Below are 16,363 nucleotides of genomic sequence, written 5' to 3'. Positions count from 1 at the left end.
AGCTTGAAAGAAACGATTCATTTTCTAGGTAATTCAGGAGCAAAACGTTGACTGATTGCTTTAACGAACATCCTGAAGTTGTTAGTTGCTACAAAATCGTGTTTACATCAAGATACAAAGAAATGAGACCTGAATTACCGAAATTATTCATGTACCTTCCAGATCTGTTAGGAATAGGAATAGAAATAGAAAAGTGTTTTCTTTGCTCCAGTGTTGCTTTCTTGTACTCTGTTCACAGATTAATGAGAGTAGGACTTGGTCTTCATTTTCAAAGCTTCTCTAAGTTACTAAGTCGTTAACTGCTTCTGCACCGTGCCAGAAGATTAAACCTGTTATTTGCACCACGTTAAAGCTCACGTGTGCTGCAGCCCACCCCCTTTTGCTTTAAAAGACAAGCGTGGTGAGAAGCAGCACTGCCCCACTGCAGCAGGCGGTGGGAGGGGTCGCTCCCCTTGCCAAAACCTTGGGAAAGGGGCTTTTTTTCTTTCTTGTTACCTATTCTGCATTGAGTTTTGTGACACAGACCACAGATCAGCTGTGCATCGGCTCGCACAGGGGTGGGCTCTGCGATGAGCCGGAGAGGGTTAAATTCGACCACTCTCTCCATTTTCTATAACGTTTAAAAATAGCCTGGGCTTTTAAATCAATCCAGACAACATGCGGTAATAAAGTCATAGCACATTTCCTTCAGTGAAGTTTTCACAGCCTCTGGCACTTAGTCCAGTCCTGCGGAGGCTGGGGCTGAAGCAGCGGGGGGTGGATGGCAGCCTCCCAGCACGCCGTGCCTGTTGAGGCAGCAGGATCCTTCCAGGCTTCCCAGTCTGATGATTTAGCTCTGGCCAGTTCTACCTCCAGTGCTGAAATGCCGACTCGAAAGCTGCAGTCTGGGCATGCGGGGTGTTTTGTCAGCGATGGGGGAATTTGTCATTTCCTCTCCTCTGGTGTCTTTAGCTGTGAAAATCAAGAAACCGATCAAGACCAAGTTCCGCATGCCGGTCTTCAACTGGGTCGCCCTCAAACCCAACCAGATCAATGGGACGGTCTTCAACGAAATAGATGACGAAAGGATCCTGGAGGTATGAGTGCTGCTTGCTGCCTTCTGCCTCCCGCTTCTGTCTGTAACACCAGCGCGTGTCGGCCTTCGCAGGGGTAGGGCACAGGCGCTGATGTGGCAAAGGGCTCACCCAGTGGTCCCAGTACCCAGCAGGTTGGTGAGAGTGCCTCGGGTGAGAAGGGGGGGTGGCAGCTGGTAGTATCGGTTGTAAAGGGTTGTCATGGTTTAACCCTGGCCGGCAACCCAGCACCACGCACCGCTCGCTCACTCCCCCTCGCCCAGAGGGATGGGGAGGGGGATCGGAAAGGAATGTCAAACTCGAGGGCTGAGATAAGAACAATTTAATAGGTAAAGCAAAAGCCGCGCACACAAGCACAGCAAAGCAAGGGATTCATTCCCCACTTCCCACGGGCAGGCAGGCGTTCGGCCATCCCAGGGCAGCAGGGCTCCATCACACGGTTACTCGGGAAGACAAACGCCACAGTGCCAGATGTCCCCCCCTTCCTTCTTCCTGCCCCCGTTTATATACTCAGCATGATGCCATATGGTATGGAATACCTCTTTGGGTAGCTTGGGTCCTCTGTCCTGGCCACGTCCCCTCCCAGTTTTCTGTGCCCCTCCATCCCTCTCGCTGGCAGGGCCCAAGGAACTGAGAAGTCCTTGACTTAGTATAAACATCACCCAGAAACAACTAAAAACATCAGCACGTTATCAACACTGTTCTCTCACCAAATCCAAGCCACAGCACTGCACCAGCTACTGAGAAGAAAATGAACTCTTTCCCAGCTGAAACCAGTACAAAAGTATATACCTGTTGTGTGCCTGTCTTTAAAACACATCACCCGAGATGAGGAAGATGCATTTTTCCCAGCCTAAAATCGCTGGTCAGGTCTGCAGGAGTCAGGCGTGGGTGGGCAGCCGCGTGCCAGGGAGCGGCGCCTGGGGCAGCACGGGGCAGAGCTGGGTACGCGGGGCTCGCAGCTCCCTGTGCCCTGGAGGTGCACATGGCTGCGTAAAGCACGAGTGCTAACACGAGTATTTTCCTGAGCTTTTGAGCATGCGTGGGGCTGCGGGGGGTGGAGGCCAGCTTTCCCGATCCCGAGCTCGGGAGCGCCTGGTTGTTGCATCCTGCAGCCCCCGATCAGAGTACTGTGATGTGGCCCTGGCCGCTGCAAGGCTCGTACTGCAGTTCTGGCACAGTCCTAGGCAGCAGAGGTTTTAGTCTTCACTGCGGGAGGGATAAATCATTTTCTTTCCTTTTTAGGATTTAAATGTGGATGAGTTTGAAGAAATATTCAAAACAAAAGCCCAAGGTCCAGCTATTGATCTTACTTCGAGCAAGCAAAAGATAACTCAGAAAGGGTCAAACAAAGTCACATTACTGGATGCCAACAGGGCCAAAAATCTTGCCATTACTTTAAGAAAAGCTGGAAAGACGGCAGATGAAATATGCAAAGCTATTCACGTGTAAGTAAAACACTTGTCAGCAAAGAAATCATGTTCAGGATTTACTGTGTTTTTTGGTAAGTGGAATGGTTTTTTGAATTGGCAGTTGATACAAATGTTTTTGCATCTGGAAAAAATCCAGGAGTAAGGATGGAACCATTTTGAATTCCCAGAAATCAAATTCCCTTGAACTAAAATAAAAACCTTTAGGTTTATGTCACTGGATCACTGTTTAGGCTTAACAATTAAACGCTTCTTTTATTAAAGAAGTCAATTCCTGTATACCCTCAGCATGCCGTCACACGGTGCACCTCTCGTTCTATCTGCGCAGTACTTTCTGGTGCACAGCTCCCTCCGAAGCCAGGAAGATGCGACTATTTGAGTTTGCTCTGTAAAGCACGAGTTTGTCTAAGAGCACTGGAAGGGTTTTGCATAGAATGAGGTTTGTGGGGTGGCCCCAGGCGGTACCGAACCCCGGTGCGATGCAGGAGTGCCCGAGGTGCCTGGCAGACCCTCCCCACGGGAGTGCAGCGAGCGGCTCGACGCGCCATCCCGCGCAGGTACGGACCCTCGCCGGCAGCTCCCGGGGACGGAGCACAGGTGTACCTGCTCCTTGGGGCTCATCCGAACCCATCCCAAAGCACTTGGTGGTACTTGGCGGCCGTGGCAAACATCTCTGTTAAGGAAAATCTTCAAAATCTGGATGCACAAGCCTGATTTGGGTGGGGAGGGGGACCCAGACCCGCTGCAGATGGAGGCAGCTTCAGAAGTTGCGGTTTACGGGGCTCCGGCTCAAATTAAATAAAACTGGCATTTGGTCCTCCCCGCCTATCTTCGCTGATAAAAATGTGTGACCGTGGAGGGCTTGGGGGGAATGACCACGTCTCTGGAAACAGAAACAGGGTGCCCAGCAGCACCGTTGCCATCAGCCGAGCAGCCTTGCTCGCAGCCTCACGTGCAGGGGCTTCGTGTGCAGGACCGTGCCCCCCACCCCAGCCAGGGCAACAAGAGCTGGAGTAGCCACGGCTGCTTCATAGCTTCTCATTGCTTCCCTGGCTCGGGCTCACCTGTAGCCAAGCAGCGCAGGAGGCAGAGCTGCCTTTGGCAGCTTTCTCACATCATTTACATTTCCGTCATTTTGCATAGGGCTCTGTCGTAACACCGCTTGTGGTTCGCTATCGCGCAGGTTTGACCTGAAAACGTTGCCAGTGGATTTTGTGGAATGCCTCATGCGGTTCCTGCCCACTGAGAATGAAGTGAAAGTGCTGCGGCTCTACGAGCGGGAAAGGAAACCCATCGAGAACCTGTCGGACGAAGACCGGTTCATGATGCAGTTCAGCAAGATCGAGAGGCTAATGCAGAAGATGACCATCATGGCCTTCATAGGCAACTTTGCAGAAAGCATCCAGATGCTGACCCCGGTGAGCGAGGGGCTAGCCCCGGAGACAGCAGTGCGATCTGTGGCTGTGCAGGACCAGGGCCAGCATTCCGGGGGGTCCAGCCTCCCCCCAAGAGCTGCAGGGCACGGGCCAGCTTGCAGGGAGCCCTGCAGCCACACGCTGGTGTGGGGCTGTCGGTGGAAAGATGATAGAGGTTTTAATTTTTCTAAGATGGGAGAGAGTGTTTGAAAGTCAGCTGGTGGTTTTACCTTCTCACAGGGACAGAATGAGAAACACACAAATTAAAAAGTGGTTTTCTGGCTATATTTTCATATATCAGTGACTCTGATACCCCAGGTGCTGTTTGTATTGCACCTTGTAGCCTGGACTGCTAGGGAGTGTTAGCAGTGCTGGTCCCTGGGCTCTTTGAAGTGTGTCCCGTCCAGCCTGATGCATCTTCCACAGTCACAAGGATTGAAATGTAAATACGCTTTTACCCAGCCACATCTGAGTGTGGTAAATCCACGGCGCAGATGAACTGTGTGCAATCCTGATGTGTCAGGGCAGGATAACATTTATGCCAGGGCTCATGGTGTGGATGAAAAACAAGAGTTTTTTTTCAGAATGTGAGTGTGTAGAGCTTAATTTTATTCTTGCGTTTGGGCGTGCATTAACTAAAGCTCTTCCTGTGTTTACCTGCAGCAACTTCACGCAATAATAGCTGCATCTGTCTCAATAAAGTCATCCCAAAAACTTAAGAAGATACTGGAGGTAGGTCTGATTTTAGAGAAGTTCGGTATCTCCATCACTCACCGGTGTCCCCCCTTACACACGCCGGAGCTGTACGCCAATGCTGCCCTACTGGCTCTCGTTCCAGAGCTTCCTAAAGTGCCTTGCGTTTGTCCTGAAAATCTGTGCTCTACTCTGTTTCATCCTGGCAGATAATCTTGGCTCTTGGAAACTACATGAACAGCAGTAAACGAGGAGCTGTGTATGGATTTAAGCTACAGAGCTTAGACCTGGTAAGTAAACTGGAGCTGCCTCGTGGGGAGCGGTGGGAATGCGGTTCATGGCCGCGGCGAGGGGCTGCTGGGGCACTCGGTCGGTGCTTTCCAGCCGGTGAAGACGGAGCAGCAGCAGGGAAGGCGCTCACTGCCAGGCAGGATGAGTTTGCTTTGCTTATCTTTTTTTGGGGGAGCTGCTTAGGAGAAGGCACGTGTCTTCAGAAGCTCTGGAGTCCACAGCTCCACACCCACCTGCTAAACAATTAAACAAGCTTTTACAGCCACCCCTCAGCTGGAGAAGCACCAGTCGAGTCGCTTTGCTTAGAGCCTGCTGCCCCTCCACCCAAGCAGCCTCTTTGCCTTTTCTCCCCAGCTCCTAGAAACAAAGTCAACAGACCGAAAGCAGACTCTGCTGCACTATATTTCTAACGTGGTCAAGGAGAAGTACCAGCACGTGTCCCTCTTCTACAACGAGCTTCATTACGTGGAGAAGGCTGCTGCAGGTACTGTGACCCTCCTGTGCCTGGTGAGCGGTGGTGGCACGCATGCCATGCGAAGGACTTCACGGCACACCATGCAGGGGCTGTGGGGGCTCTTCTGGGTGGGGAAATCGTTCAGACTGTGGCTCCGGACACTTGCACAGTGGGAGTGATGCAGCGTTTCTGTTTTATTTCGTAGTGTCTCTTGAAAACGTCCTCTTGGACGTGAAGGAGCTGCAGAGGGGCCTGGACCTGACGAAGCGCGAGTACACCATGCATGACCACAACACGATGCTGAAGGAGTTCATTCAGAACAATGAAGGGAAGCTGAAGAAACTGCAGGACGATGCCAAAATAGCCCAGGTATATTTTTATTCTCAGGGTTTGGCGAGAAGGCGAGTGACACGGTGAGCAGCGTGTCACTGCAAAGGATGTGCACACAGCAAGGAGGAGAGGGGCAGCAGCGCTGTGTGTCTGTTCCCAAGTTCAAGTGCTGATGCAGATGTGCTGCTCTGAGCCAAGGGTGTCATGTGCAGGCAAAAGCTAGACCCTTTACAGTGAATGCTGCAGTGTGGGATGGTGAGCTTCTCTTGAAGTACGTGCAGCGCAGTCAGTCTGTGCCTTTTGCAGGATGCCTTTGATGATGCTGTGAAGTACTTCGGGGAGAATCCCAAGACGACACCCCCTTCGGTCTTTTTCCCAGTGTTTGTCCGGTTTGTGAAGGCCTACAAGGTAACCAGGAGCATCCTCCTCTTCTGTTCTGTCCTTCTGAGCCCAGTCTGGTACCTCTGTGGCTCCAGGCTCCCAAAACTCTGGCTTGTGGCTCCCTGTAGCTCTGGGGCAGCGTGAGCCACCCCAACAGCATAGCACTGAGCCACCCCGACAGCATAGCACCAGCAGTGGGGGCAGCACAGGCAGCTGTTCCGGGGTTATTGTCAGGGCTGAACAGCAGCACAGCTGTTTAAGGCGCTGGAGGGATCCTCAGAAATCATCTGGGTGGCTGAGCTTACACCTTTAACCCTGAATATGTGTCTCCTGGGACTGGGAGAGGATGGTGTGTGTGACCTAGGAGGGTCTTTCCCAGCCCAGTTTTTGCAGACTGCGTTGCAGCACCTCCGCTTGCTTCCTCGGAGAGCCCCGCGGTAGCGGGTGATGGGGTTACTCATTTGTAATGTTTGGGTTCCCTATAGCAGTTGGAAGCTGTAACCTGTGTTTTTTGTGATATAATAGCAAGCAGAAGAAGAGAATGAGTTGAGAAAAAAGCAGGAACAGGCCTTAATGGAAAAACTTATGGAACAAGAAGCATTGATGGAGCAACAGGACCAAAAGGTATGAAACAGATGTGTCTTACAGGCAGGAGCCATCGTGTTCATGTGTTTTTCCTGATAGTTCAGAAACCTCAGCTCTGTATAAGCAGTTTAGTTGCCCAATTTGTAGTTGCCTAGAAATAGTCTCTGGAAGCTTTCTCCTTAGGTGGAGAGAACAGAAATAAGCTGAAAGGGTTATGGTGTATGGTTCTGCTGCTTTTGAAGTCTGCGAAATTAAGAAAAACTGAATATACAGAAAGTCACCTCATCCATGTTGCCATTGGCTAAACTCTCCTCGGAAGGAAAGCCCATTCTCCTTGTTCCCCTAATGCTTTTCAGAGGTAGGAGCTTGGGGCTCCAGTTCCAAGTGCTGAAAAGGCTTGGAAGTGGGTTACATGTGTTAGAAAGAAAAGCAGCTCGGCAGCCGGCTTAGCTTGTGACTGTGCACGTCCTCCCCATGGGACGGGAGCTTATCGCGCACGTGTATCTTCCTCGTCTTACAAAAGTGGGCAGAGAACTGGCAGTCACTGTTTGCTGGTTGCTGCCAGTGGGATCAGCCGACGTTTCACAATCGGGAAGAAACAGGATAGCTGGAGGTCAGTCCTGACAAACCCTCTCCTCTTTGCTTTCAGTCTCCGTCACATAAAACAAAGAGACAGCAGCAAGAGCTGATTGCAGAGCTCAGACGGCGGCAAGTCAAGGATAACAGGCATGTGTACGAAGGGAAGGATGGTGCTATTGAAGATATTATAACAGGTAAACACCTTTTGTTCTGTAATCTTGGAGGCCCTTTCACAAGGGATAGGAATGTGTACCTGCCTAGTAGCTATTGTAAGTGCTTCATGTACTTCTTAAACAAGTGTAACTCGAGCACAGCTTAGGACATTGTTTATATGATATGAAACAAGTATAGAGACTTTTGCTAATGGTACATAACAAACAGACCCCAGCGACCTACCTTTACGTGTCCGCTGCCAACGCTGTGCGCAGACCTTGGACACGTGCTCGGTTTCTTTGCTCTTCTCTGTCGGCATGTGCGGATGGAGTCATTCGCTGAGCGTTAGAGTAGCCAGTCCAGCGCCTGATTGCAGCGGATGCTCCGGTGGGGATATGCATGCTGTGCAGATCTTTCCCAGAAACCTTTTTTCCCCATAAATGGAATGAATGATGGATGCTTAACATTATTAAGAGCCTACATTTTCATTAAAATGTACTAACAGTAATTGCACCACATTATTGCACAGTTACAGCAAATCATTTAGTCAAACCTGAATGATTTATGACCTTAAACTGCTTCTGGTTTTACTACTGCTCAGATCGGTAGGCACAGTCTGCGCTGACCCCAGCTTAGGCCTTTGGGGACAGGGCAGAACCCGCTGTCGTAGTCACACACAGCCAGGAGTTTGGTGCAGATATTTGCTGCTAAAAAGAGCCGCCTTCCAAACTGCATTTTGCTCAGGAGTCAAATAATTTTTAATCTCTACAGCTGCTCTGATTGCAGTACTTCAATTTTACTGCATGTTCTTCACCTGCGGTGTGGAAGGAACACCATTGTAGCGCTTTGATGGCTCTACAGTCATTTGTTTCCATTACACAGAAGCTCAGAAAAGGTCTTTGGGCACGATTTCCTTGGCTCCTGCTCCTGGAAGTTTTTCACATGAGTTTTTCCTGCAGGAGGGTGGAAGAGTTGTTCTACCCCTCACTAAGTGAAGCCCAACTAGATGACAGGGCTGAAACGCTTGAAGCTTTCACAGCTTTTTTTAACCTTGATTAATATCTTCCCAAGATAATGTTCTTTAAAGGGCAGAGTTGCTATAATATCTAATCTGTTACTGCTTCTACTACAACTCCTTCAGACTCCTGGAAGCTTGTTTAATTGGTAAAGTGGTTCTCCTGATCTGTGGGAGAAACAGATGGTGTGGCAGAAGACCATCCACATGCAAAAGACAGTCCAGTGGAGGGAGTGCCAGGCTCAAACATTTCCTGTGGTCTTGTGCCTAGTATTCCCCCCTACGGGGATGCCTCTGTGGGCCTCAAACCACGTCATAATGAAGGTCAAGGCACAGAAAGGCAGGTGGGACTAAGGTTGCTTGAATCTGGCCCGTGGGATCTCTGTCAGTGGTATGGAAATGATCAAAAGTGTCATTTCTAATTGGATAGTGCCTCATCAGGTGCCCAGGGAAGCTCTGCTGATCTGGAGCAGAGCCCTGTCTAACAGCACACCCTTTTCTGGAGCACGTTTAGCAATAGTCTCCCAAACCCGCTGCAAATGATGTAATATAAGTAATACTTACTCAAAGACTTAAAACTGCCTTGTTCCCGACGCCTACCCAGGTGCAGGGCTGTTAGACAGCTGGTCAGAACGTGCGAAACCGTCCCTGGGTGTCCGTAACCGAGCACTAACACTGTACTAATGCGATAGCTCCGCTTCTCACGGCTCTGTTTGTCTGTTTGGCTGTTATTCCCATGCAGTGCTGAAGACTGTGCCCTTTACCGCTCGAACCGCCAAGCGGGGCTCTCGGTTTTTCTGCGAACCTGTTCTCACTGAGGAATTCCATTACTAAAACTATTCCTCTTTCACATCTGATGCTCTTAGAAAAAAGAAAGGTTGCTGTAGATTTTTGACACTTCTCCATTTGTACGGATCTCAGCCAGGATCATGTGAATGTTGAGTGTATAGTAATGTCCAGCGTCCACCTGAAGTTGTTGTATTTATGTCACCTCTGTTGCATGTTCTTGTGTTTCAGTAACTTTTTATTCCATCCCATCAACTTTGCGCTTGATGTTTTTGGCCATCCTTGCGTTTCAAAGGCATCTCTCACCTTCATGACAAATGCCATAGAACAGCAAGTGGTGGAAGTCACAGTAGATTCGGTGCAGATTTCCTGCAGTTCACACGACTGAGGAGATCAAATGCAGTCAAAAAGTGACGGTTCACTTGGCTTTTCTATGTCACCTCTTCTGGCCTACGGATCTTCTCTGTACGCCAGTCATCTGCCTGTGTGAAATGCATGTCAGCTGTATGCCAAAGCAAAATTACGGGCTCGGGCTGCATGAGCTAAGTGGGACTTTCTTGGGGTTTGCTCTCTGCCTTGGAAGGGTCGTCTGTAATAACGTACGTCCTCTGCGAGGAGTGTTGCGCTTTAGCCGTTTTAACCAGCACCTGCATGCTTGCATGTGAGATACAGGATTAAGATGAACAGCCTAAAAATCTTTGCTCATTTGGTCACATCCATATTTAACTTCTTTCAGTTCCATGCCAACTTTATCTAAGTAAAATCAGAAATGTTTACGGAGTGCTAACCAGCTCCAGTTTGCTTGGACTTTGTGCAGCGCTGGGGCTGGGCTCGGTGGCGGCAGCGGCGCAGGAACCAGGCGGGGAGGGGAGAAGGGGCAGCGCTGGGGGAACGCTTCGCTGCGTGCCAGAACCGCAGAAATTGCGACTATGAGAAGCTTGACATGGAACTGAGCAATTTACATCGTGTGGTGTAAAGTCTGAGAAGGGCGTCTTTAACCCAGCATGTCTGTTAACACTGTTGTCTTGGCTTAAGGACTCAGAGGCTTAAGAAGACAACAGTGTTTCACTTTTGCGATATGTATTTTTATATATGCTTCTAATAAAATTGCAAACTATAATCAGCTCAACGGTTATTTGCTCTTTCGAGTTAATTGCTGTTATCTTCCTGGAGCCAATCTTCAAAGCAGCTTGGAATTTGGTTAGCGAGAGGCGAGGGTGGCCCTGCTGTCCTTTCCTCTCCGTGCCTAACCCCCTCTCGTAGCCTTGGCCTCCCCCCTCTTGCTGTTGGCTAACGTGCCTGGGAGTTTTGAACGCTGAGTTGACTTGCTCTTCATTTTCCATCCCATTTTTTTACTTAACCATCATTTTGTGTTTTGTTTTGTTTTGTTTTGTTTTTTTTTTCTGTTTAGCCCTAAAGAAGAATAATATCACTAAATTTCCAAATGTTCACTCGAGGGTAAGGATTTCTTCTAGCACACCGGTGGTGGAGGATACACAGAGCTGGCAAGCATCACTTTTTACTTAGCTTCCTCCTCTCTCTGTATGGCAGGCAGCCTCTTGGTAGTTGTGGCTAAGTGTAATACTGGTGAGAGCCTAAAGGCCAGTGGAGACTGGGGCCATTTATTTTCACCCTCTGTGGCGTAGCGGATCCACAGGCTGTTGGCTGGTGACCGTCTTCACACTCTCTCTGTTTTGGCCCTTCCTCTTCCAAGTTTAGCCCGAGACAGGCAGCCTCGTCCCCCAGTTTTCGGCCCCGTAGTCCCCTGGAGGTCCTGCTGCCCCATCTCAGCCCTGCCACGGCCACTGAGCAGGGCCTGAGAGATGGACACCCGGCAGCTCCCCGTGCCCAGGTGGGCGAGGGCAGCCCCCAGCATGGGCACCGTCTGCTGGGTATGCCGAGAGCTGGGAAGCTGGGGAGCTGTACTTAAACCAGGGCATAAGTCATCTGGGAAATGCGAGGGAGGGTTTGCCCGATCCAGTGCAAATTTGTTGTCCAGGTGAGAAGTATTTTAACTGGAATTAGCCGTCTAGTGTTCCAGTTGTGCCTGTTCTATCGTAGCCACACATGGAACAGCACATGTAACACATGGAACAGCCTTCCATCAACATGTCCATCTCCGGCTTTCTCCATGCTTCCACCCGTCGCACGCTCGGTGTTCCCTCCTCCTCCCTCCCGAGCTCTTGCCTCCCCAGCAGCAGCAGCAGGGCGGGTTGGGCCAGGCTTTGCTGCTGGCGAGGAGGAGGACGGAGGGTTTTGGCCTCTCTGCTGCCTTTGGCTAACGAAGCATCTCTGCAGCCGGGCGAGATGGCGGCAGTGGGGCAGGACGGCCGCAGCGTGCCAGCTGCTTTTTCCCAGGGCACCCTCTTTTAGCTCAGAGGGTGTACAGGGGTCCTAGGGCCGTCCTTGCGCTGCTGAACACTTGCACCATCGTCCCCTGGGTCACACACCTCTAGTGAGCTTCATCCCGCTTCAAAAAATCTTCGGCCCCCGCTAGTGTTTGAGAGGCTGCGTGAGGGAGCAAGGCATACGTCAGGCAAACTGATTTCAGCTGACGTTGCCTTCCTGGCTGACACCCCCGCACACGAGCAGCCCGTGGGCGGGGAGCCGCTCAGACTAACTTGACGGCATAACTCCATTTAGTTTCACCAGCATTTCAGCGCATTTCACCAGTATTACCTGCTGCTTGGGTGCGTAGTAGAAGGGCACGTCAGTATTTGCTCACTTCTGCTCTCGTTGGGGTGAAATCCCTTCTCCTGTTCCTACACAAGCTGCTTTGATTGGCTTCCAGCAGGACTTCTTCCTTGTCTAGACCGCGTGTGTGCGCGTGTGTGTGCGTGGGTGGGCGCGGGCGAGCCCTGCGTGATGACGAACGCCGCTTTCCTCTCCGCAGATCTTAGAAACCAGCCGTACCGACGGGCCGACGCGGTGAGGAGAAGCGTCAGGCGGCGCTTTGATGATCAGAACTTGCGCTCTGCAAACGGTGCTGAAATAACCATGTGAGCTGGAGACCTGCAGGTGTCAAGGAAAGGGGGTGCTCGAGTGATACGGTGTCCGTGTGAACTCTGTGTTCTGCCACTCATTTACAGCCTTGGGGACAGTCAAATTTACCTTCTAAGGGGCTCCGAGACCTAGAAAACACATAGGAATGTCAGCGATGGGCTCTCCACTCAACCGTAGCTAACAAGTGCCTATAATTGAAGTACCTGCTCAAATTAATCAAAGCAATAGGACTTGATTTGATTGGGTATCTTTTTACACCAATACATTATTCAGTATTTTTAACCAAAATGTAAAATACGTGTTGTTTTGGGTGTTTAGTTTGGTTTGATGCTATAAAAGGTTAGTGACTGGTCTCCTGTGGACCTGACCCGCATCCCGACTGGTTGTAAACAGGTAATACTTGGACGTGCTCTGCTTTTAAATGCATTCCTGTGCTGTCCGCCAAGGGGTTAACCTTGGCTTCAGCTGCACTTAGTGGCTTTTTGGGTTGGGGTTGTTTGGGGGTTTTTTGGTTTCTTTTTAAAGATTAAAAAGGAATACATTTAAGGGCTTTCTATATGTAATGTGGAAATAATTCCAAGAAGAGACCCGTACCTTTTCCCACCACACAGACTCCACACCACTGTAGCTGGGATGTGGCACCGTGTCCATCGGTGATCACAAGACGCGTAGCGAACGACCACGCGTCTTCCCCGTGAGGTCGTGCCGAGCGCGGGGTGCCGGGGGGCAAACGCCAGCGCACAAAAGGAGGAGGGTGGCCAAGGCACGTACTATGTTCTTCAGCTAGAGGCAGCTTTTGAATAACAGTGTATTTATTAATTCGCACTAAGGTATTAACATCTCAGTAATCAGTATTAGGATTCCGAGGACCGTTGCAGTTCAGTTACCCGCGCGGAGTCATCCTGTGCCCTGCTCCGTAGGATTAATACCCCGCTCCGGCTCTGAGTTCCTTGGACAATCCAGCTCAGGTTCCCTGCTAAGGATTGTTTGGTTAGCCAAGGGAAGCCCGGCCTGAAAAATCCTGGTAGGTTACAGGTTGTGTCGCATTTGTAAAGCATAAAAAGGGACGCCAGACCCCCTTTAGCAGCATCGTGCCCCCCCCCCCCCCCCCCCCCCGCTGGTTTGCACCAGATCCCAGAGCAGCAAGGCGAAGCCGAGTCCGTGGCGGCAGGGTACACGATCTTCTCAGAAGTGAAGAACTGGATGGACGAGAACTTTGTACTTCCCAAGCTACGTTTTGCTTCCAGCTTACCTTTCCTGGTCTCACTGCATCCATATGTTAATTGTAAAATTTATTGTATAGTATTTAACCACTGAATTTCTTTTTCTTTTATGTTGTGCTTATGTGAACCACTGGTGAAGGTCCCATTTTTTTTTTTTTCCTGGATAATGTGTAGTTATATGATAATCTGTTTTTAAATGTACAGATATTTTGCTACAAAATTGGTGCAGTTTTTTATGGTTTTTACACTTCTCTCTTATTCCCACTTTAGCCTCTGGGTAATATTGTAAATATTGTTTAAAAAAAAAAAAAAAGCATCAGCCTGTGCTATACAATCTGAATGTTATTTTAACTTATAGTTTTTGTTTTTATATTTAACTAAATGGACAGTTTGGGGCTCAAAGTTACCACATTGACCTCTGCTTACCTATTTACAGGAAGTTTAAAAACTGCCACCTCCTTGCATTTACAGCACCGTGTACCTGACATGCTAAAGAGAACATGCCAAACCGCCTCGTTCTTCACTGGAAGTGACAGAAGGGCGTAGTAATCTGTGTAAGAAAATTTGACAATTAATTTAATCAATCATTAGGCAAATGGTTAAAAGCACTAGCTCTCATGTTCTTAAGCTCCAAGGTATTTTTTTAATTGAAGACAAAAAGTAGCATACAACTAGAATATAACACTGGCATGTTCTCTTTAATATTTTTCTAGTAATAGACCTGCTTCTTAGCAATATTAGAAGTGTTTTATAAAAGCAGTTCATGTTACTTCCCTGATCTGTTCCTGGCATAAGATCAAATAAACTATTTACACTACTACACAGTAATCCATATGGGGCTTTTTTTTGTCACTTTTACATTTTTTCCACAAATGGTGATATTTGACAGGTGAGCACCGGGGGCTGGCGGCAGAGCACGAGCCCGGGTGCTGGGGTGGTTTTGGGGTGGTTTTTACCACCACTCGTGCTTTGCTTTTGTCCACGGATCGCTCAGTGACTGTAAATGCACCCTGGGGCTTCCCCCCAGCCCTTTTTTCTATCCTTTGGTGCGTGTCCCCCGCAAAGTGTAATCCTTTGGGGCTGTTGGGGTTGGGGAAGGGAACCTCCGCAGCGCTTCTACCCCCGCCGCAGTCCTCACCCCCCAGCCCAGGCCGCCTTTACAGGGGTCCTGGCATTGACTGCCCGACCTCCGCTGCCAGCCACAAATAATTCCCCAGGTAGTTCGCAGCTTTGGTTTCCCTGAGCTGCAGCAGAGCCGAGAGCAGCGGCTGCAGCAGGAGCTGCTGGGCCAGAGCGTGGCTGCAGCAGATGCCACCCCCTTTGTGGAAAAGGCGGGGCGATCGGCCGTTCCTTGTACACACACCGAAAAAACCCCAAACAGCACAAATATTTAAGTCCTAAACTTAAAGAGAACCACTTCCTACATTCACCAAAATTCAGATTTAATTTTTGAAAGGGTTTAACAGTTGCTGGTGCTCGGGATGGGAGCGGGCACAGAGCTGGGACTGGGACTAAACTCCCACACGGGCTGGGGGGCTGCGTGAAGGCTGTGCAAAGCAAATGTAAGTCAGATTTAAACGCTGCCGTAGACACCATTAAAACTGATAAATAATCGATCTTGCTCAAAATCTGTTCCATTTCACGGTGGAAACAGAGTTTGAGCTCAGGGCGCTGCAGTGCTGGCCAGGCACGAGGCACGGAGGCTCGCTGCTGCCCTGTGCAAGTATGGCACAGCCCTCCCACCAGTGTGCCACCGTGCCAGCAGGGGGGAAAAAAACAGGCAAGGCTATGAAACAGGAGGAAAAAAACCAAACCCCAAACCTTAAACTCATTTCCCTTAAAAAGCGACATTGTGCCTTGCGAGGACTGTTCTGCAAGCAGCTGCATTTTGAGATGCATTTCTTTTGTAAGATCTAATTAAGAAATACAAAAAAAAAAAATCCATTAGAATAATTTACATTTACAGGTTTTTTATTTTTAATGGAAAAATAAAGGCAAACCTTTTAAAAGTAATATTTACTTAGAAACACTCTTTCATTACGCAAATGCAAGGCAATAACAAAATATCATACATAAGTTCTAACGTGTCTGCAAACCGCTGTGAGCTGTCAAACTAAAGCAGTCGAGCGTGCGCTACCTTCCCGCATCCCAGTGCTACATCAGTGTCAAACCCACCTAAGACATGATTTCAGTTTCCCTCATGGTCTCTAAACCCTTTGTTAGTCCATTTTCCACTTGGGCATCACTACCCACTATACTATCTACGCTTTTTAAAATGGAAATCCTGGAAAGTGAATTTACAAAGTTAACAAAAATCCCATTTAAAGTCTCCGCTGATTGTACATTGTTGGCACATCAACTACCGGCCGTCCTGCCATGCTCAGCAAAGCCACTTGCTACTGGGGAGAAACCTGGAACAAAGCTGCTTCTGCTGGCAACGTCCCAGATTATGTTAAACACACTACTAGATACAAGGAACTACCACAAGTCCTGCCTGACCAAACTCAGGGAGGTGCAGGGCCCCCGGAGCCCTAAGGAAAGCAAGTGGGTGAGGAGTCCCCTGACACCACAGGGACACCACCAAAAGTGAGATGCTCTGTACGGAATGTCCTGCAAAGGCCATCTCAGTAGAACAGGCTATGGGTTTTTGTATTTCAAACTAACTTCCATCTCAAAAGAGCATTCTTAAAAAGTCTGAATCATGTAACCACCCTTAGCAAGAAAATTGGACCTTTTGGGTATTTGTGCACTCGTAACAGCTGTCATGTATTAGGAAGAAAAAAAACACCCAACAAAACCCACCAAAAAGGAAGCTGAACTCTTAACTAGTCTTCAAATAGTTCTTCTGAGCACATATGTTGCTCAGATTTAACAATGAGGAAACAGTAATGATTCATCAAAGTTTTACAGAGTATTTGAAACTAGAAATAAATAGTAGTACACGCTAGAAGT

General features: G+C 49.2%; 1 protein-coding gene across 11 annotated transcripts in view; it reads left to right on the top strand.

Moving 5' to 3' along the window:
* Positions 1 to 14,231, top strand: part of FMNL2 (formin like 2) — a 152,839-nt gene extending 138,608 nt beyond the window's left edge. For 4 of the 11 annotated variants that reach the window (XM_037397774.1, XM_037397777.1, XM_037397780.1 and 1 more), the window contains 11 exons: positions 952 to 1,076; positions 2,319 to 2,521; positions 3,687 to 3,921; positions 4,582 to 4,650; positions 4,821 to 4,901; positions 5,257 to 5,386; positions 5,562 to 5,725; positions 5,993 to 6,094; positions 6,593 to 6,691; positions 7,302 to 7,425; positions 12,079 to 14,231. In XM_037397774.1, coding sequence (XP_037253671.1) covers positions 952 to 1,076; positions 2,319 to 2,521; positions 3,687 to 3,921; positions 4,582 to 4,650; positions 4,821 to 4,901; positions 5,257 to 5,386; positions 5,562 to 5,725; positions 5,993 to 6,094; positions 6,593 to 6,691; positions 7,302 to 7,425; positions 12,079 to 12,188 — 1,442 coding nt within the window. In that variant the 3' untranslated portion in view covers positions 12,189 to 14,231. Of the gene's footprint in view, positions 1 to 951; positions 1,077 to 2,318; positions 2,522 to 3,686; positions 3,922 to 4,581; positions 4,651 to 4,820; positions 4,902 to 5,256; positions 5,387 to 5,561; positions 5,726 to 5,992; positions 6,095 to 6,592; positions 6,692 to 7,301; positions 7,426 to 9,141; positions 9,277 to 10,596; positions 10,691 to 12,078 lie in introns of all 11 variants that reach the window. The other 7 variants (XM_037397776.1, XM_037397779.1, XM_037397783.1 and 4 more) reach the window with 3 other exon arrangements.
* Positions 14,232 to 16,363: the final 2,132 nt, after the last annotated feature.

This window comes from Falco rusticolus, chromosome 8, assembly GCF_015220075.1.
Source record: "Falco rusticolus isolate bFalRus1 chromosome 8, bFalRus1.pri, whole genome shotgun sequence".
Lineage (NCBI taxonomy): Eukaryota > Metazoa > Chordata > Aves > Falconiformes > Falconidae > Falco > Falco rusticolus.
This window is presented reverse-complemented; position numbering and strand designations above follow the sequence as displayed.